This window comes from Musa acuminata, chromosome BXJ3-7 (assembly GCF_036884655.1).
Source record: "Musa acuminata AAA Group cultivar baxijiao chromosome BXJ3-7, Cavendish_Baxijiao_AAA, whole genome shotgun sequence".
Classification (NCBI taxonomy): Eukaryota; Viridiplantae; Streptophyta; class Magnoliopsida; order Zingiberales; family Musaceae; genus Musa; species Musa acuminata.
Window position 1 is genome coordinate 4,404,824 of NC_088355.1, and position 21,511 is coordinate 4,426,334.

A 21,511-nucleotide genomic window follows, 5' to 3' on the forward strand; every position below is an offset into this window, starting at 1 on the left:
TTCTTGCAGCAATATCTAATCACCTTCAAAAAGCAATGTTCTAAATACATAGTAGAAGTTCAAGCTACAAAAGAATCATTACTGGCGGCACGAATTCTCGATGACAAAACTCAAAACTGTCAGCAAGCAAACTATAGGTTCTAAATATACCAAATGCTACCGCAACTGTTTAACTACTCAAATGGTATACTAACTATATGAAATTTTACAGTTCTCGAGCATCCCAACCGTCCATCACCCATGCCATTAAAGTCACCATGGAACATTCCATGCTCAAAATCTTCGGCAATGAGGTCCACTTCTGCAAGAACCGCGTTCTGGATCAACTCCACTCGAGTTAATACTGTCACTATCGAACTAGCAGCCATGCCAGTGTGCATATTGGAAAACTTGGTTCCGTTTCCGACAGACCCAGGGTTCATCCTGACTTGAATGCCGCATCCGATTACCTCTGCAGCTACCGAACCATTTGTACTGGGAGTTCTGCTGTGATCTTCTTTTGTTGTTATTTATCATTTCTCGAGTTGCATTTTGGTGCAAGTGTTGTTGGTTCACCTGGGTGAAATGCAGACTGTTCTGTGGAAGCAAGCAACCATATGATGGCTGGTGATGCTGCCCCGAGATACTATCAACGCAGGCATTAACCTGAATTGATGAAGCTGAACCCTGAAATTGCATAGGTTGTTCTTGTTGGCCCAATTGTTCCTGTCGAACAATGATCTGAGTCAAGTTGGGAGTACCACTCAGTAGGTCTGGTCTCGCGCTCGCTCGGTTGTCATGAAGGGACATGTCTGGACACCAACTTGTTGTTCATATGATTGCCTAACCCTGGATGAACGCCCATGCCTTTTCAGCATGCTTTGATCAGATGGCAGACTGTGAACCGCAACTGATTGGTCCATCTCCTGCAATTTTTGCCTTTGGAGGTAGGCTGCAGCCTGAGTTGTATAGTTCTTTAAGCTCTCTGCAGCAGATGATAACCATAAAATTACAAAATGCTTTCAAACATGATCTACTTTCTGCAGTAGTCTCTAAATGCACAGATAAGTAGGGAGACTATTTCACTAGATCCAAGCGGAAACATGCAACAACCCAGCTAGAACCTACATCTTGGAGCTTTATAACAAAAAGAAAGAAAAGGAGTTTATTGATCAATTTGTGGCATACATTATGTCCAGATTAGCCCCAAGAGTACGAGCCGAGCTGCAGAAAGCAATGGTTGATTCAGCACTGAAGACTGGGGGGGGTCGGGGGTGTGGGGGGTGTGGTTGTTGGGGGGAATGTGTGCACGAGGAACAAACTGTCTGAATCTCTAAACATCATAATAACCTTTTTTGCAAGGCAACGCCATGCCTTGGGATGAAAAGTAGAACAAAATACTGAATCAGTAGTGCCAAAAATCTTTACTAAAATGGTGAAATATTTAACATAACCTCATAATAGTAGCAACTCAATTGACTTATTCATATAAGAATCACCTCATGAATTGAGCTTTTAATCAGTACCAATCTTTCTTGAGATATTCATTTTTAGTTCTTTGGTCTTACATAAGTATATCATCGATGGTAGGTACAAGGGACTCATTTTGCCACCGTGTTGTAGGGTTCATCAATGATCAACCTATAACCAAATTCTCATTTCAGCTACCCTCTGCAAAGCATACCACCACATTATCTGATGATGGTTTATTTTTTTTCTGAATTTTAAAATATGTGATTAAGCATGTTCTCCAAGTATACCTTCATTCACTTAAATTTTGAATTATAAAATAAATAAAGTATCGTTAACTCAAACTTGATCAGATAAACAAATTCAATATCTAGTACAGCATTTTCTAAAAGGCCGACCATAGAACATCTTGACAGATCATGAGCCTAATCAGCATGACCCCTAAGTTTATCCTGTCAGCATCCTGATGAAAGCATCTTTGTAGTTTCTGAAACAGTTCTTCAAAATTCTTAACAATTGTACAGACATCATTAACTTCTGAACTTCCTGATAAACTTTGGATTAGGATTATTGCTTTATCCCCTTAACTATGTTAAGTTAAAGGTATATATACAGAACAGATGCTTGTCTTCTAATTGACTTCAGTAATCAAGCTAATAAACTATAATTATATATGTTGGGCATGTTTTATGTAAATCCACAAAATGGGATTTGGTCATAAGTAGGTGAAGTAAGGTCTGAACTGCTGAGTCAAATAAAAATAAATCTGGTTTTAAGCCACTCAAGTATGCACAAGCGGAAGGTATATCAATAAAGAGTTCTAAAATTGTTGTGGATTATCACAAGTCAGGTGAATACTGCAAGATATACCAAAAGAAACAAGACACTCGAACAAAATTAAGAAGCCTAAAATATAAGATGCTGCTTCTGTAGCAAGAGAAGCACTCTGTGCTACTAGTGGAACATTAAAAGCAAAGTTTCAACAATAGAATTGGAATTCTCACCATAGCATATGCGTCTATCAGACCTAAGTTTATAAAGAATTGTACCTATAGGTCCACTGTAATGCTCCTTGCTAAAATCAAACAAGTCTTTCATGCTATTTACCACCTCAGATATCTGTCAACACAAAACATTAATTAAAGACAATGTGGCAAAATACACAAACAGAGAGAATAGATGCTCTCAATTATATGATCGACCACTAAAATAATTTCTTAATTACCTGTATGAACCGTACATATTTCCTGGATAACCCTAATTCATTCATTGATTGTAGTTCCAAATTTCTTGTTAGCTGATGACCTGCTTTTGTAAACCTGCGAAGTAAAAAATGCCTCAGATCTGGAGGTCATAAATGTTAGTCATAGTAACTAACTGATACAGCACACCACAAACAAAATGGACAGTAAAGGTAATGCAAATTTTGGACTAAAACTAGCAAACTGTACTTGAAGTGTGATAAAATAAAAAATTATTATTAAATTGGGCTTAAATATTTTCAATCAGCTTTCCGACTCAATAAGTTAATTAGTCAGTTATTTCATTAGGTTGGATCATGATAAATGGTATCAAGGTCGATCTAGTATTGGACATGAAAAGAAGCTCAGGTAGAAAACGGATTATCCATGAGTGGAGTTAGAGGAACTGTCATGATATAGAACCACCATTGGTCTAGGCATCACATGAGATTTGATCTTGAGTTGTGTTGGTCCTTGACAAAGACATTAATCCTTTAAGTGGGAGATATTATAATTAATGATATCTTATCCAGTTCGATCATGACAATATCAATGAGAGCATTCATCAAGATCTCGCTTAATAAAAAAAGTCATAGACAAATAAATTTGCATCTTATGGGCCATGTCATGTTTCTATGCTAAAGAATGGAACACATTATTCATAGAAAATTTCTAACCCAGTTAAGATAATCCAACTTGTGTAGATTCTAGTTCTAATGAATATGTCACTGCTGTAACTTCTAAAATTGTTCCAATTTGTAAGTTACTATCTAATTCAGAACAGCATGTCTACAAGTAATGACATGTCATATAATAAAATTCAGTGTCAGGACACAGCATTAACAAATTCAATCTACCAAGTTTAACAATCACAGATCAACTTATCAGATTCAAGATACAATAATAAGCTGAAAAACAGAATCAGAAACTCTAGTTGCTAAATATCATAATGTTAAAGGAGATTCTTGTTAAAGGAAACAATATTAACAAACCAAGGGTGACATGGACAATTATCAATCATGTAATTGTCAAACTACGGTTACCAAATAGAAGAAAAATGTATCAGGCATTATATTTGAAATATTCCAAGTAGTTTGTTTTTTACTAACTTCTTTGATCTCATTTTCTTGATCAGTTTATTTAGCTTAGAATATGGTCTTTTCAAATTTTTATATCAGTTTCGATGCATAATAAGGGCTTGTAACACCAATCTCATTTACTAATAAGAAAAGATCATATATGGAGAAGCTACAGCATGTGAAGATTTAGCTTACCACAGGCTAATAGGTCCATGCACCAATTATTCAAAAACATAAGGTGATTTTTCTTCACATGAAATTCTAGTTTTTAACAGTCAACCAATCTGATGTCTAAGAATATCATGCCAATCAATGTGTCCGCATAGGTCAAAATGTTCTATGCCAAAAAAGTATTGGCACACATCAACAAACCCATGCTGAAGGTGCCAACATATGTTGGCTATGGCAATTTATAGCTTATGCTGGATGGTACAGTGTGTCATGCCAAAAGGGCACTGGAAAATAAAATGACAATACATCTTAGCGGTGCAACAACAATATGTTCTAACTATAAATATACAATTAATATAAAATGCAACTATTTTCTTAGTAATTGCATATAACCATTACTAAGAAAAGGGAGGTAACAAATTTTAAGATTAATTACATGATAAAACCATGAAACAGGCCATGTTCATAAGGTGACAAATAAGCTATCTAGTACTCTTTGGATCTTCCCTTGAAGCTTTCAGCATCTTAATTTTTAACTGAATCACAGACATTTTCATTTTAAAGGTACTTTATATCAAATAATGAGTTAGCTTACAAATTGCAGCAGGCTTGCAATTCTTGATGTGGGACTCTGGCAGATCCATTCTTGTTTACAGAAGTTTGATATTTCTGTGCAACTTTCAACAATTGGTCAACCTGGAAAAAAAATTATCATGGTAAGATGAAATGGATACACCCATGTAAAATGTTCAGTCCAACAAAACATTTTTCACAAGAGACAAAATTAAAATTCTTAATTAAGTTGATATGTCTAAAAAATTCAAAAAAAAACTTGAAACAAGTAAAAAATCATAGATAAGCCAATGTCTTAGAAATAACAGTTTATATTAAAATATAAAAATAATTCTAATGAGCACTGCCTTATGCATGCAAATAAACCACGTACTTGGGGTGCTAGCACTCTACGAGGAAGAAATTCTTCGTGACGTTGAACACAGAAGTCCCAGGATAGTATCTAAATCATCATACAGATGTTTTAAGAAAAATATTTTTGGGCATACAAAATATGTAAAGAAAAACCAAGAGAGACAAATTCAATTTGGAACCTTCAATTCTGGAGTAAATATAACTCGAAGTATCCCTTCACGAACAATACGTAAATGTTCATAAACACTTTCAAGGGCCACTTTGTCATACTCCATCACAATGAATCCTTTAGACAAATGGCACTCACGTGGCATGCCAAGAAACAAATTTTCATCAACAAGCCCACTTTCAAATTTAATTTGGAAAAATCGAGGAAGTATTCCAAAAGTAACCTCTGCCAACAAAAAAAGATGGAATTATATAAATCAACAAAGAATATCAATAAAAAAATTTAATCTAGAGAAAAATTAATGTTGACTAAACCAAAAGTGAAATATTTACCAATGAAATAGATAGGAATATGCAGAGTAATGGTATGGATATAGTTATATGAATAGAAATAAATACAAAACCTAAACATTTTGCAACTAACTAAACTTGCATTTCCATGAGAAGTGAAAATTTTGAAAACCTAAAATAACAATCCACATGGGATCAAGTTTTACATGTCCAAGATTTAATTGACACATGCTCGAGGGCTTCTTGCTCAATCTACCCAGTTCTCCATTTTGTATCAGTTAACAAGTCAACAATAACAACAATAACAAAGCCGTAAGTCCCAACTATTTAAGGCCTGCTACATGGATCTTTTGCAGCCATTGAGATCTGTAAAAAATCATATATTTAGTCAAGTTTAGAGTACTTAAATTTTTATTTATAGTTTTTATTAAAATCCTTTTAGGTCTTCCTCTGCCTCTCCTCATATCACTAACATTAATTATTTCACCTCTCCTGACTACCACATTCGGATGTCTCCTTAGCACATGTTCATACTATCTTAAATAATTTTCTCTTAACTTATCTTTTATCGAAGCGATACCTAGTTGTTCATGAATAAAAATATTTCTTTTCCTATTTTTCTCAATAACTTCACACATCCATCTCAACATTCTCATCTCGACAACATAAACTTTTTGTATATATTTTTTTTAACTACCTAACACCCATATTTATAAAACATTGTTGGTTACACAACTGTCTTATAAATTTTTTCTTTTAATCTCAAAGGTATCCAATGATCACACAAGACTCTTGACGCACCTAGTCATTTTAACCATCTTGTTTTTAATCTATAAATAATATCTTCATCGATCTCTCCATCTTGTTGAATAATTGATTCAAGATATATAAAACTTTTACTTAAAAGTATTTTTTGTCCATCCAATTTAACTATATTCTCTTATCTATTTCTAGAATCACTAAAATTATATTTTATATATTCAGTCTTAGTCCTACTTAATATAAAACCTTTAGTTTCTGAGGCTTGCCTCCATAGATCAAGTTTATAATTAATTTCACTTATACTCTCATCAACTAAGACAATATCATCAACAAAAAATATACACCAGGGAGGTCTATCATGATTGATCTTCTAAGCATAAAATCAAATTGATTTTCAGATATATTTATTTTAAACCTTATCTTACTTTCGATAACTCTTTCCTAAAGTTTCATAGTATGGCTAATGATTTTAATTTTCTCTATAATTTGAATAATTTTATATGTCATCTTTATTTAATTTTCTACTATCTTTTTTTTTTCTTTCATTTTCTATAATAAATATCTAATACCATCAACCTATGTTGATTCATCAAAATTTCACTAAGTATAACTTTACAATTCTTACAAATAATTTTCTCCACTATTCTAGTGAAAAAAAAATCTATTTGACTATGACCACTCTTGTAAGTAATTAAATGTTTCTCTCTTCTTAAAGTGAGTATTTACAATTATAAGATCATACAAAGTTGTAAAATCCAAAATCATACCACCATCTTCATTTCTCTCCCTATAACCAAAGCCCACATTCATCCCTTTATATTCACTATATGTTTTCCCTATATGATCATTCAAATCTCCTCCAATTATAAATTTTTCAATTATAAGTATTCCTTAAATGATATTATTTAAGCTTTCCCAAAATTCTCTTTCGACTTGAGGGGCATAATCACTAATGACATTCAAAATATCTTGTCCCTTCACAAATTTTAGAACTATAATTATATCTTCAAATCTTTTTACATCTACAATATTGTTCTTAAGATCCTTATCAATAATAATTTCTACATCATTTCTGTGTTTAACTTTTTAAGTATACCAATTTTTAAATCCAGTACTATCTATCTCTCTAGATTTTTCTCCTAGCTACTTAGTCTCTTGTAAACAAATAATATTTATTCTTCTTTTAATTATAGTGTTTATTATTTTAATCTCTTCCCTGGAAGTGTCCATATATTCCAGGTTGCTAACCCAACCTCTATTTTTAGACTAACTTTTTTACTCCTATTGGTCCAAAACAATGAGGGTTCACTTGGCACCAAGCACCAATGTGATGGACCACTTCCAGGCAACCTCCTAGCCTATCGCTTACAATTTGAAACACATAGGTGAACAAGGTTTATCGTGTCACTTTCAATTGACGACCTAACTCTATACTGAAATCAGTTAAAATCCATATTCATAAGATCTGACATAGTTTTATGCTAATTATCAATGACTTAACGCAATTCACCACCTTTTTCATCTGAGCGTGGGACCCGTATTGGTAGTGTTATATCAGTTAACAAGTCACAAACTAAAAAAAAAGGGTCACGAACCTACACTTTAGGGCTTCTCTCATCTCACTTGGACCGTGCCTCGTATTGCTTGCTAGCCCTCATGCCATCGTTAGATTGTTCAACCTCGTCATTCACTCCTCTCCTCCTCCACCCCCCCCTCCCTTCCTCATCCTCCTCATACCTTCATAGTGCAAACTCATATGTCGGTGTACCATGTGATGATATGTTGGCATGTACTGAATGCATACCGATCTATCTAGAACAAACGGTACAAGTCCAACATTCAAAATTTTGAACTATGCCATATATTTTATTTATTTTTTATTTTCTTAAAGCTACTTTCACAAGAAAACACTACAAGAATGTCTAAGAAATGGAACTTTAAGATCAACGAAATCTAGAGCTTGTTGCCACAAACAAGACAAAAAGCATTCATCCTTACTTAGACATTCAAAGAAGCATAAACAACATAGAAAAAACCATGACAGGATTACAAAGATTCAAAAGGGATCATAAAACAGCCATGTCAATTACAATCTGGAAAGAGGAGAAATGAGACGAGCATATGCAAGTCTCTACCTCCCCACCCTCACCCTCGTCTCAGCACTAACTACTAGAAAAGACATGTCCAACATTATCTTTTGCAACTTAGTTAATGCTGCATTTGAACAAGACATAAAATGCCATTAAATAAAATGGTGTAACATATTTGTACATCAATAGAACAAAAAAGCTGCCATAAAAAACCTTGTGACAGAAAAATATCAAATTACTGGCAAGATGCATGGATTCTAAGAATATGTTTAAAAATAACCACTAACCAAATCCTTTTCCAGAGTTCACAACACAAAGATCACAATTCCATGTGCCCTGCAACAAGAAAAAGAAGTGTACAAAAAAGTCATGCTCTATCACCAAAGATGGAAAATTTTCATCATCTGGTCCTTATAAACATGATCTCATTATATCTTCTTGCCTTATTTTCTTTTTTTATTATTATACATAAACATTAGAAGTAACAAAAGTTTTACAAAATTAAATGTAAGAAATCAATAAGAACAAGAAAGAAAATCAAATGAGAAAAAAAAAATTCACAGGTTTACCATAATCATACTAGTTTCTGCTTACCATCTAGAAAGCAGATTTCGACAAACCAAAATGAGTTTTCACATACAAACATCAATATCAACAAACAACTGTTACAGCTCAAATAAAAATCATTTATGATCACTCAATGTATTTCCCCCTGCCCCATTTTTTTTTGGCCAGCAAATAGTAGAAGCAAAAGTCTCCCAAAAACCAATAATACTTTCTAACCAAGTCTCATTTCTAGAGTGAACCTCATGGTCCTTCCCCTCCATGCCCTAGTAAGGGCAATGCCAATAAATTTGAGGTAACTAAACAGTTCATGGACCCTTTTGTGCACTTATTATTTCTATCCAAATCTTCTTTGGTCTCTTTCTGCATTCTAGAACAAGCCTGTTTACTTTATGAACATGTTAAATTTTATTCTTTGGGCATATCTATTGGATCAAAATCAACATCCCTAAGTGAAAAGAAAGAATGCATTCCTCTGCAATCAAACCTTGACAAACTATTCGGCTAACTTGGTGCATTGATCCATGGTATCTAACCCCAGTCAAGTTCAATGTATGTGGTGGGACCTTCTGTTTACGTAGATATATCTCTTCTAGTTGATACAAATTTACTTTTAAATTGACCTTTGACCCAGAAACCAATAATTAAAGCACAAACATGGTTCACCAAGTTGGTTGATGCAGATCTACATCTGCTTGCTTCACTACCAAAATGACATAATACAATGAATCGTTAATTTTAAAGTGAAGGAACAAGTCACTATCTCAAGTTTGGCAAAGAAAATAAAAACTTCTAATCCCTTCTCCTCATTGTCAATTATGCTACATCAGTTGCCAATCACTGCTTGTCAGTATTCACTTGCCGACAAGAAAAGAGAGAGTGGGTTTTCAGGGAAACAAGACAAAGGTGGGAAGTATATGCAAAACAGCAAAAGTATATGCCAACCTATCCTCAGGAATTATAATCTTAAAGGGACTCGTCCCATCCTCAGTTCATCAGATCTAAACTGTCACTTAAACTATGAGGGTCCAACCATCAACATGGTGTTTAAGAATGGCATCGGCAAAATATATCTCTTTCTATATATTGATAAAATGGCAACACACAGAAGGTTGTTTGAGATGATATATACAATCTTCCACATTTCTGCTCCTAAAGAAGGCATCATACATTTTACACTTACAAAATTTTCAAATTGCATATATGCTCCCCAGGAAATGCCTTCATAAAATTCTAAAAACAGCATTCCAGCATATTTAATTTCAAAATATTCCATTTACTTTTTTTTAAGCTTATATTTAACAATCCTAATCCAACAATCTGGCATGGACAATCCTGCTAATTTCAATCCTAAATCCCAAAGCTGACATCCATTTTATAATTTATATTGATCTTACAGACCTTGCACAAATTATTAGAAAATAATAATAATAATAATAATAATAATAATAATAATAATAATAATAATAATAATAATAATAATAGGGGTAAATTGATTCCTCTAATGACTCTAGAGGACTAATGATCCAATATTCACAGCATCAGAATGTCAAGATAAATCATACAATTTAGGATCAGCATCCACCAGCAATGGCCAATTGAATTGCGTGACATCCTAGTTTATCAGTGACAGCATAAAAAAAATGATGAAAGTATTGCTTCAAGGTCACTTCCTTGTTCACCCTACTATTCTTTTCAAATTCTCCAAGCGGTCAGATGCATGATGATGACCAAATGGTGTGTCAGTTGGACCACTATAAACTGGGGATCGCTATTCATCCATGGTTTATGCTGACACAAAATTTGGTACACAATATATAAGAATTCAGATAATCAGATACTAACCTTAGCTGACTGCAGGAAAACACCAAGAGCATGGTTGCCAACATTGTTGTACGATGATAAACACCACCTTTTCTTAGCTGGTGGTGCAAAATACTCTGCAACAAATTTTCTCCAGTATAGTATGGAATTATCCTATACAGAAGAATTGGGTTTAGAGCATATTATAACATGTCAAACACTTTGAAAATTCAGCATTTTGTAGAAAAGAATGAACTCACAGCTGGGCGATGCCGTTGATGATACAAATACTGCATCACTCGACAAGAACCTTTCTTCACATCAAAATTGTGATTGGCAGGGGCAGCTACCTCAACAGGCCGCTGCTGCAAATGGTTCCTCTGCTGTTGTTGCTGTTGAAAGGTGATAGGTGCTTGCTGAGTCTGCGGAAAAGACTGCATCATGTGCTGTTGAAGCTGGGTTAATCTCTGCTGTTGTAACATAGCATGCAGCTGCGGATTCTGATGACCATGCAGCTCTGGCTCTGGCTCTGAGCCCTGCAGCAGTTGCTGGATCACCATCCGCTGCATGATATCATCCTTCAAATCAAGCCTTGCTTTTTTTGAAATATGCACTGAATCGTCAGGTGCCTGTGCTATAATCTCAGATATGGCACTCGATGCAGCTCGCTTGCGTGCATGCTCGCTACCCAGGCTCTGCTGCATGATGGAGCCATCCATCACCCAAGAATCTGATGTGCTGTTTGATGAAAATGACATGGGTGAGGCTGGGAGGCGCATGCACGGCTCATTGTTGATGCTGACGCTGCGCTGCAACTGTGTCCCAGAGAGAGCCGAGTTGGCGTCATTGACTATTGAGCTTGCCCCAACACTAGGCCCGGAGGAGTTTCCCGCGCTATTGAGGATACAGCCGGTCATGTCTAACAGGCACAGGTCTGAGTATGAGGTGCCTCTTCTCCGTCGATAAGTTCAGAATTGGGGCTTGGTTCTGTTCACCGCCTTCCCTAGGAGGATGGGCCGATTGGTATCCAGGAACCAGGAAGAAATCCGGTGGCAAGCGTCTCTCTTTCTTATAAGAGCCCCCAAGGAAGGGTCATAACACCAAACCCTCCAGCAATGAGAACAATGACTTCAAACGCAGACGAACCACAGAAACGATCAAACACACAAAAAAGCCAAAAACTGCTTCAAGAAACGAAAGAAAGAGCCCTAACTACCTCAAAACGCTTCCGAGAAGGCAAAGAAAAGCATCATAATACCAAGAAGATCCAACACAAAGAGCTAGAGAAATCCTTCAAGAAAAAGCCTTTCGAGCCGTAATTATCTCGAACGCCATCAGGCCGGCTTCCGAGACGGCAACTAAAGCATTATACCACCAAGAACAGACCCAGTCAGCAAGAAACCAAACCCCCCAACTCGTCCATGCTCGATCAAGAACGGACGAGGAAGAAATCTAAAAAAGGTTCAAGAGAAAACAAAACCAAAGCCGCACAAACTGGGGCGAGATTGTCATAAGAGGAGGATCAAACCGACGACGCGAGTTCTCGCCCCGTTGCCCTTTCCCCGCTTCCGACTTGGCCGTGGGCGGTGCCGTAGGACGCGATCGGTAATTGTCGCGGAGGAGCCGAGGATCGCAACCAATTTATATGCACGGTTCTGACGTTATTGCACGAATCGCGAGGATCTAGCGGACGGTAGTGATATGGGATTGGCAGTTATGTTTAGATCGACTGTAATCCGAGAAGGTTGGATTACAGGGTTTATGAGATCTATCTATACGTTCGAGTGATCTTCTAATTACGGTGTATGTTTTCCACGAATAATCTTGTAATTAGATTGAGATAAATTTATCCCAGAATTTTAAATTAGAAGAATTTAGTACATTTATACGATCTTCTAATTATCACTCCACAAAAGATTGGTGAGATATGATATGATGCATAATTTCCACGAATTATTATTATTTAATGGTGTGGATTCTAAAATCTAATCTCTCCATTAAATATTTTGAATCCACATCGAACCTTCAACCAACTTCAGAATCTCCAGTCAGATTTTGATCTTTGTTAGCTTTAAATTATATATATATATATATATATATATATATATATATATATATATATATATATATATAATGCATTGCTAACATTTCACTACATTTTCCAAGGAATTAGTTTTGCCTGGATCTGTTTCAATCTAGTGAGTAAATACACAACATAGACAACCATCCAAAATGTTCTTTCAAAAAGATAGCAGCTGATCAAGTTGACCAAATATTCTTTGATCATAACTTCCACTAGTTCAGGCTTGTTGAACACAAGAGCATGTAGTCAAAATGTTTCATCAGTTGACAGGAGGAGAATTCATTTGTTCTTCAGTTGACAGGGAAATAAACAGAGACATTTGTTTTGGAGCAAAACCACAAATCCTTGTTCTTGTGCACTATTGCTAGATCTCTGATGGGGCATACAGTGACATTTTCTAGTCGTGTTTTTGTCTCCACCTCTTTTCAAAGCATGATTCGAGCTTTCCAGCAAGTGATGAACTTGAGAAGAATGAAGCAGGCGATTAAGAAAACTGCAAGATTTTCGGGCAAACGCCAAGGTACAAGTTTGTTGTACTTCTTTATCAGTTTTCTTTCCTAAATTTTCACTGCAAAACAAAATCCAAGTTAGATCTTGCATGATGATATAGCAACCCACCTGATTCATGGGCAGACAAGACAGACATGCACACATCCACACCTGTGCACATACACACGAGAAATATCTCTTTTTCTAAGTATACCCCACCGAAGAAACCCAAGAACAAATTAATCAAGCATGTAGACAAGCATTTTTCCAAGTGTTATGGTTGATTCACCCGTTTTGCTGCTTCTCTTTCTTCATTTATATGCTCAGACAATTTCAAACTCTGCATAGCCAAAAGTGGTTCGAAACCTTTCAGTCATGAAAAATGTGAGGTGGATCATTTCAGCAATATAACGTTAGTACAGATTCCAAATTTCAGGTGAGTCATGTACAAGAAAATTATTTTGTAAAGCATTTTCAGCCATAAAAAGACATGATGCACAAGAATTAATAAGCTTAAGTGTTGCATATTCTGCATGAGGTTAAATCTAGGTAACTATGACCTCTGTACTTTAGATGTGTCTACAAATTAATCATATGATCTTGTTCTAGAATGGTGTTGCACCAAAATCTTGACTTCCTATCAATATGTGAAATAAACCTTGGTTTATCGGGTTATATAGTTCAAGGATGAAAAAATTACCAGAAATAACATTGAGAGTGACTGAATTTGCACCACATCATATAGTTTTGAGGTTCACAACTCCTTTATTCAAAGAGATGGTTATCTTATTTCATGTTTCAAATAAGTGCACGATAATGTAGCAACAAAAAAATGAAGAATAGGTGAATAATATGAACAAAATATGTCAACAATCAATAAACTAATTGTCTTTGTACTGCAAAAACAAACATTTGCTCAATCTTTCCTTTAATTAACCAAAAGGAATATTCAATACTTAAATAATACTAAAAAGCTAGATACAGTATACATGATGCATTTTACTTTTGAGAAAGCACTTATGCGGGAACTGATACAAAATACAAGCTCAAAGTACATCACCATAAAGAATGAAAAGAACACAAGAATGCAGCATTATCAGGGTAATCATTTAATTGAAACAAACCAATACAGAATCTCCATTGGCCCGGATGACCTTCCTAAACCCCCCAACTCCCACTTGGCTACTAATCGCCATTGAACTATTCAATAAGGAAATCCCAAATCAATGTGGATCATCTTCAGCGATCATTATAAAAACAAACAAAAAGCACCGGAAAAGCCTAATCTTGTTTGCACAGCCAGACTTTAGCTGGAGATTAAGCTCAGGCTTTCTAGAGATCTTCAAACATACAAGTGTCGGAAGATAAGAGGAACAATATGCTCAGATGAAAGTGAGGCTCAAGCAAATTATTCCCGGGCACCCTCTTGATGGAGAACCATCTAAGTTTATAAAGGATTTTAGAAGAGTTTATTCTAGGCAAAGAAAAAAAATAAAAAATCATCAATTACCTAACCTAAAAACTCTAAGAGTTGTGTGGAAAAATAAAGAACCTTCATAGGTGCTAACCTTGGGACTCTAGATTTGTATTAAGCGCACTCTTTTTCTTCTCAACTGTAGTAAGCTATTTAGGTCTCCTAGAAGTCACGTTTTAAGTTTCTAAAAGGCAAATAAGTTCTCTATGAGATTACTCTTGGGAATCATTGCCTTCATTGATTGTACTAAGGCTCCAAACCCATATAAATAGTAGAGCTTGTCAATCGATGAAACACTTCAGATCTGAACAAAAAAAATTGCATCTTCTCTCTTCTAGCCTTTTATTCTCCTCTCTAGTCTCACACTTCTCTTTCTCTTCCCCTCTCTCTCTCTCTCTCTACTTCTCTACTCCATTCTACATCACCTCTTGCATTAACATTGTTCAATCTCCCTTTAGTTCCTTTTGGTTCATATCCACAGAAAATTACCTGAGAACTACAATTGCATCCTCCCTACGAATTGCATACCACAAAGAAGACTGCAAACAAACATGAAACTATAAATTTGACTTGCATAAATAAAAAGGATAACCATTGTCCCGAGTCAGTGAATGTAAATTTTAGGAACTAAAGGACAATTATGAGATGATAACCAACCATCACAGTTTTCTTCTGCCTTCCTTGCATATGATTTTGACAGACCAAGCTCTTCTAACTGAAGCTCATAGGTTTATTGGGCAACCAAACACAAAATCATGCCCAACCAATTTCCTTTTCCATGTCCAAAAGCATAATACACAGCATCTCATATATAAAAGATCTATAATTTTCAGCAAAAACAAGCCCTTGGAACATGTAACCAAACCAAAGGCCATCAAATAGGGGCAAATGTTCTACTGTTATGATCCATGTTGCATATGGCTACAGACAATAGAACTTCGGAAAGCAGCAATCGATCAACTAATAGATACATCAACAACAAGTAAAGAGAAAGATCGAATGGGGAGATGGGTAGGGATTGAAACAGCAGCGTAATCGGAGCGAGAGTGAGGCGAGGAGGGCGGCGCCGTCGAGATAGAGCCCTACGAAAAGTTAGGAAACACTTCCTAGAAAACATGCTTCGAGCATTTTAACAATCGTGTTTTCGTTTCCTAATTATCGTTTGGAGGAAACAGAAGACAGTTTTAACAGTTCTGAAAACAGAAAACAGTTTTCGATCTCGAGAAAATCGAAAACAAAAACGACACTACAAATTTGAAATTATTTAAATTTTTCCTTTTATCACTTTTGCTGATTATTTAACTTATTAATTCTTAAAACTAAATTTACAAAAAAAACAAAATAATAAAAATTACTAATTTATAAAGAATATATGTAAGTAATATTTCCAAAATATATTAATGTCAATATTGAGGATTTGTATGCAATTTTGCCTTCTTTTTCACATTTGATTTGGGTGAATTAATTTCAACTTTTCAACTCAACTCATACACACTGTGTTCAACATAAGATCATTCTATAACCTCATTGAGTAGTACTTTTTGCAATGATCCATACTTCCAATGCTTCTCTTATGTTTGATGATCTTTGGTCAAAATTGTCATATCAATGTCGGCAAACAAATGATTTTGGGGTATTTAGTTGGTATGTTCATGTCAATGTGATATCATCTTCTGAGGCATTCAATACATAATCCAATGTCTCTATGGAGTCTCAAAATGGATGGCTCAATGTGACTCATCACCTTGTATCAATTTTGGAATCAAACTACCTACCATTTATTATTCTTTGTCTCATTGTTTTGATTCTCCAGACCTAATTGTTTAAGTTTAATAAGTTAATAACGACGATTACATTCGATACGAGGATGTCAAAAAATTAAAATTAATCATATGATGATCGTATTAATTTAGATTTCAATATTTTTTATCGTAGGTTCGAACTCTCGATATACTAATATTAATACCAAATCATAATATTCAAACTTGATTGAATTGTACAACATGAGAAGCAAGGAATGGTTTGTGGTCACTCGAGAACAAAGGAATAATGAATTATTGGCCCCCAAAATGAGGCCTGGTTGGAGATCAGTTTATGTGGTCTTTCCTTTCTCTCACCTTATATTTGTTGATGTGTGGAATGGATAGAAGGAGTGGGAGGACTCCTAAGTTGTCAGGGTTTCTTTCTAACATGCTAAAGAGACAATACTTGTAATTAATGTCTTCTACATGTTTGGTAAGGCATGCATGCATTCACAAGCTATTCCATTCTCACCACCAATACCACTAGCAGTTGATTCATGAAGCATCCAACTACCCTATATTATACACACCAAACAAAAGTTGAAAGCTTCATCTTAACCATTCTTCATACTGACATCAGATGAGAATTACATAGAGTGACTTTGTGAACATTTTTTGTATGCATCTGATCAATCTTCAACTCAATTTTTTTCTTGGAGGACTTTGGGCAGATTGGATCTCGAGTGTGCATGAAGCTTTAGCTTCTAGTTCCTGTTTTGATGGTAATATCCAAAGAGTTTGTAGGTAAACATATGTTCATCAATTGGCAAAAGAAATGTGATAGCAGGAGATAGAGTGTCTTCTTCTCTCCTTTTAAGGAGAATATCCAAAGTCAGCATTCAACCTTATTTCAGATTATGGTTTTAAATGCATGCACAGCATGAAGAGGAACACCATGACAATAATCTATGGTTGATTGTGTTCTTGGCATTTTCTTTTGCTGGCTGGTTTGATATCTCTTTGCAAGTTGCAGAGGAAATAATGGAAGTGGAGGCTCACTTGGTTCTTATGAAGGTTCCCAAGCAACTTTGGTCAAAGATGGAGAAATATGACCTAATGGTATGAGAAGAAGCTTAACTTTGTCTCTATCATTCATTGAATCTTAATGTGCATGCACATTATACAGACAATATGATGGAAGAAGCATATTCCAATATCATCTTACTTAATAATATCATTACAATTTGGTGTTGTGGATGATGGTCCTAATCCAGCTTTAAATATGCCAATCTATGTATCTTAATCATGCATGGGATCATGGATGAATCTACTTTTATTTTTTGCTTTCAGACATGCATTATTCTAAGAGACAACCATAGATTTTGTGACATGAGAATATATTTTGTGGAGGATAAGATGACTAGTTGAGGTATTTGCTTGAGTGGATGCAAAAGATGTTAAAGTGATCTCCCATGTCTTTATCTTTTTTGTTTTCTTTTATTTGTATTCATGACTTTTAGCTCTCACCTTTCTTTCTTTCTTTTTTTTTTTGGACGGCAAATGACTCGTGAATGTTTACCAACCTCTAATAATTGGTCAGTAATGACAAATAAATAAAGTATAAATTTAGACATCTTTACTATGGAGATTCTGTGCTATGATATATTTTAGTTGTTTAATTTGAATATAGATTCAAGATTAATCAATTGTTTATTCTGAGTATATTTTGTAGTGTCGAATAAAAAATAGATTTGAGATTTTATAAAGTAACAATGGGGCATTTATGATAAGATTCTTTTAATTCTTAAAATAATTTCAACTAAATACCAGTTTTATAAAGTAAAAATTATATTAGAAAGAGTTATTTCTCTCTTTGTATCTATGAGACTTTTAGCTAGATGTCATTGTCAATTATCTTGATGTCATCGTAAAGACCTAACATAATTCAAATCGAACCCTAGCATAGTGCATGTGAGGTTTAACTAAGTGGTGGCTCATGCCCAAATGTTAGGTCGGTTCTGATACCAAATATCATCACCCGAGTTTGATAAGCCAACTGGTCAATAACTCCATTTTGATCTTTTAACCACGGACCAAAATACTTAAGCGAGAGTTAACATAATACACTCATCAGACTCATATAAGTCAATCATACACATTGTCCATTTTCGATGTGAAACTAATGTGATGTTACAATATATATGATGATGACGATGTTATTAATTTTTATTAAGCATAAAATCAGATTTTTTTTATAAATATACAAAATAATCAATAATATTGGGTTGCTCTTAGTTTAATTAATGATATCACCTCAAAGAAAATGTGTAGTTGACCACCTTAAAAGCAAGCTTTATTTGACCCATAAACTATATTAACTACTTAACAACCGTCCGTTGACTACCTTAAGCATGTAAATAACGAGAATAATCTGCCATGAGCAAATAATTAGTGATTAGTGGTCCTTTCAGCTCATGCAGAAAAAAGAGAAACACCCCAACGAAAATAACATTTCACCAATTTGCCATCATCCAATAATTTCCCCATGTCTTATTACCGTTTCTCAATATCAACGCCGGTGATGCATCGCGATCTTATGACAACGGCAGGATCGTCATCAGACGGCCTGTCGACGTTACACCCAACCCTTTTTGTCCTCGCAGTGCAATTGACGTGCCACCGGCGCTGCATGCGCACCCCATCCCTCTCCGATTCATACACACTTTTCCTATGTGCTCTCTACACGCCATTTGACGGATGAAACCTCCATTAATCGACTCTCTTTCTGTGTAGCAAATCGAGACGTGACAGGGAAAGTTCACCTTCCCTTTCCATATGATAAGGCCATTAGACGCCCCATCTTTGCTTCTTGTTTCCTTGCTTGATGAGATCAGCTTCGGCTTGGCGTCGATTTCTCGCGCCGCGCCGTACGGTGCACCGTCGCTTTCTGTGTATCGGACGGCTGCTGAGGCTCCGAAACGCGGCTCGGCGCCGAGCCGCGTCGAGCTCGAGGACTGTCGGTGGCGGCGGGGCCCGCGACGCCCGTCTCTCATGGGTCCCGCGATGGGCTCCGTCCCCCTGCAGTCACAAGGCAGGTAGACGGGGAGCGTCATCCCGGCGGGTCCCGCAGAGCGGGGAAGAAAAGCGTCGTCGCTGCCGCTTTATCGTCGTATCGGTTACGTTCCGGTATAATGAATGATACCGATAGGTGGCGGAAAGCAAACGAAAGGGAAAGGAAGGAAGAGAGAACGGGCGATGCGACAAAGCGTTTCGGTCTCGTTACGAACATAACGGTTTCGTTGCGTAGCGGTGATGTGCGACCCGTTCGGTGTTGCAATTTGCGCTCGAGTTGTTTGTTGTTATGTCGCTCCCGATTTCTTTACCTACTATAAATATTGGCTTCTCTCCCTGCCGTTCTCTTCGCCTCTCCATCAACGCCATCCCGTATCTCCTTCCTTCCTTCGCCTCCTCTTCCCCTCTCTCTCATCTTCTTCTCAAGCAAAGTAGCAAGAATCCGGAGCTTGGAGAAGAAAATCCTTTTCGTTCTTGGTCTAAATTGTAGCTCGTCTTGATGAATTAGAGGGCGGGCGAATCCGTTTGCTGGTTTCGGACATCCGAAGAGCGAGATGCGGTCCAGGACAGGCGGGAGAGCGGCGGCGGCGTTCAGCCCCATTAAGGAGTCGCCGGAGGCGGAGAAGGCGGCGGAGTGGGAGGTCAGGCCGGGTGGGATGTTCGTCCAGAAGCGCGACCCCGACGCCGACGCGGCGGCCGCTCCCGTCCCCACCATCCGCGTCAAGGTCAAGTACGGCGCCGTGTACCACGAGGCCTACGTCAGCTCTCAGGCCACTTTCGGTAAGAACTCGGCCGTTCCCTGGGGACTTTTCTTGTTCTTCTTCCTGCGGCGGTTGGTCCGCGTAAGGTGGTCGACGAATTGATTGAACGAGTGGTGGCCGCGGCGCGCAGGGGAGCTGAAGAAGGCGCTGTCGGCCAGAACGGGGCTGCACCCGCTCGACATGAAGCTGTTGTACAAGGACAAGGAGAGGGAGTCGACGGCGTTCCTGGACCACGCCGGGGTGAAGGACAAGTCGAAGGTGGTGTTGGTGGAAGACCCCACGGCGCAGGCCAAGCGCCTCCTCGAGGTGCGCAAAGCCGACAAGATGGAGAAGGCCACCAAGTCCATCTCCGCCGTCTGCCTCGAGGTCGATCGGCTCGCCTCCAAGGTAATCCCACACCCACCGTTGCGCCCACCCTTCCCTTGCCCCGATCCCAAAGACTAATCTCCATTGATCGATCAGGTGTCGGCGTTGGATGCGATCGTGAGCAAAGGCGGGAGGGTGGCGGAGAACGACGTGACCAATCTCATCGAATCGTTGATGAACGAGCTGATAAAGCTGGACGCCATCGTCGCCGACGGGGATGTCAAGCTGCAGAGGAGAATGCAGGTGGATCAATCATCCCCTTGTCTACTCATTTGATCGGTTGCTGATCGATCCCTTGCGTGGAACAGATCAAGCGAGTGCAGAGGTACGTGGAGACACTGGATGCCATCAAGATCAAGAACGCAATGCCGAGAGCGAATGGTCGTCCACAGGCCAAGGAGCAGCCGCAATGGCCACACCAGAAGAGTCACCAACCGCATCATCATCAACAGCAAATGAGGGACACACAGAATCCGGTTCGACCGCAAATGCAGCAAAAGAAGATGCATTTGCAGCAACCACAGAATGGGATGCCGCAGCAACCGGTGGTGGTGACGACGAACTGGGAAACGTTCGATTCCCTGTTCATGCCATCCACAACCACGCCCACCCCGGCCGCCTCGTCCACTCCCCATGCCAAGCTCGACTGGGAGCTGTTCTGAGCTTCCGACGCATGCATGCATTGCTGCTAATGGTGAGATCATCTTGAAGAACGCTTCCTACTACTAGTCTCTGTGCATAGATCCACGAGAAATAAATGGACTCATAATAGCTGTGCGCTATCTACCATTTGAAGGTAAACAAGGACAGCCCATACTCCTTAGCATTGCTTGTCCACACACCATAGAAGGTCACAAGCTTGATGACAGTGGTTTTGTACTGCTGGCTCTTCTCATTGACTATATATAAGCCCATCATTTAGGCAATGAGAGTAGCCATTGGGACACTGGAAAGTTACTCAGCTGTGCTGCTTTATCTC

The 21,511-nt window shown here is 37.5% G+C and overlaps 2 protein-coding genes and 1 long non-coding RNA gene across 3 annotated transcripts; 1 reads left to right on the forward strand and 2 right to left on the reverse strand.

The window, feature by feature from the left end:
• Positions 1–90: 90 nt before the first annotated feature.
• Positions 91–11,607, reverse strand: LOC135642006 (probable transcriptional regulator SLK2). The gene is made up of 9 exons (XM_065157745.1): positions 10,806–11,607; positions 10,588–10,719; positions 8,466–8,514; positions 5,047–5,261; positions 4,887–4,955; positions 4,536–4,636; positions 2,675–2,768; positions 2,499–2,568; positions 91–964 (listed from the first exon to the last, which is right to left on the reverse strand). The coding sequence occupies exons 1-9, from the start codon at positions 11,460–11,462 to the stop codon at positions 744–746; spliced, it is 1,608 nt and encodes a 535-aa protein (XP_065013817.1). The 5' UTR covers positions 11,463–11,607; the 3' UTR covers positions 91–743.
• Positions 11,608–12,891: 1,284 nt separating this feature from the next.
• On the reverse strand, positions 12,892–15,746 carry LOC135642425 (uncharacterized). Its single transcript, XR_010497975.1, has 2 exons — positions 13,289–15,746; positions 12,892–13,196 (listed from the first exon to the last, which is right to left on the reverse strand). It is a non-coding gene; the product is annotated as an uncharacterized LOC135642425 (long non-coding RNA).
• A 4,018-nt stretch (positions 15,747–19,764) lies between these two features.
• On the forward strand, positions 19,765–21,336 carry LOC135643345 (BAG family molecular chaperone regulator 1-like). Its single transcript, XM_065160179.1, has 4 exons — positions 19,765–20,185; positions 20,297–20,553; positions 20,629–20,775; positions 20,841–21,336. The coding sequence occupies exons 1-4, from the start codon at positions 19,960–19,962 to the stop codon at positions 21,192–21,194; spliced, it is 984 nt and encodes a 327-aa protein (XP_065016251.1). The 5' UTR covers positions 19,765–19,959; the 3' UTR covers positions 21,195–21,336.
• Positions 21,337–21,511: the final 175 nt, after the last annotated feature.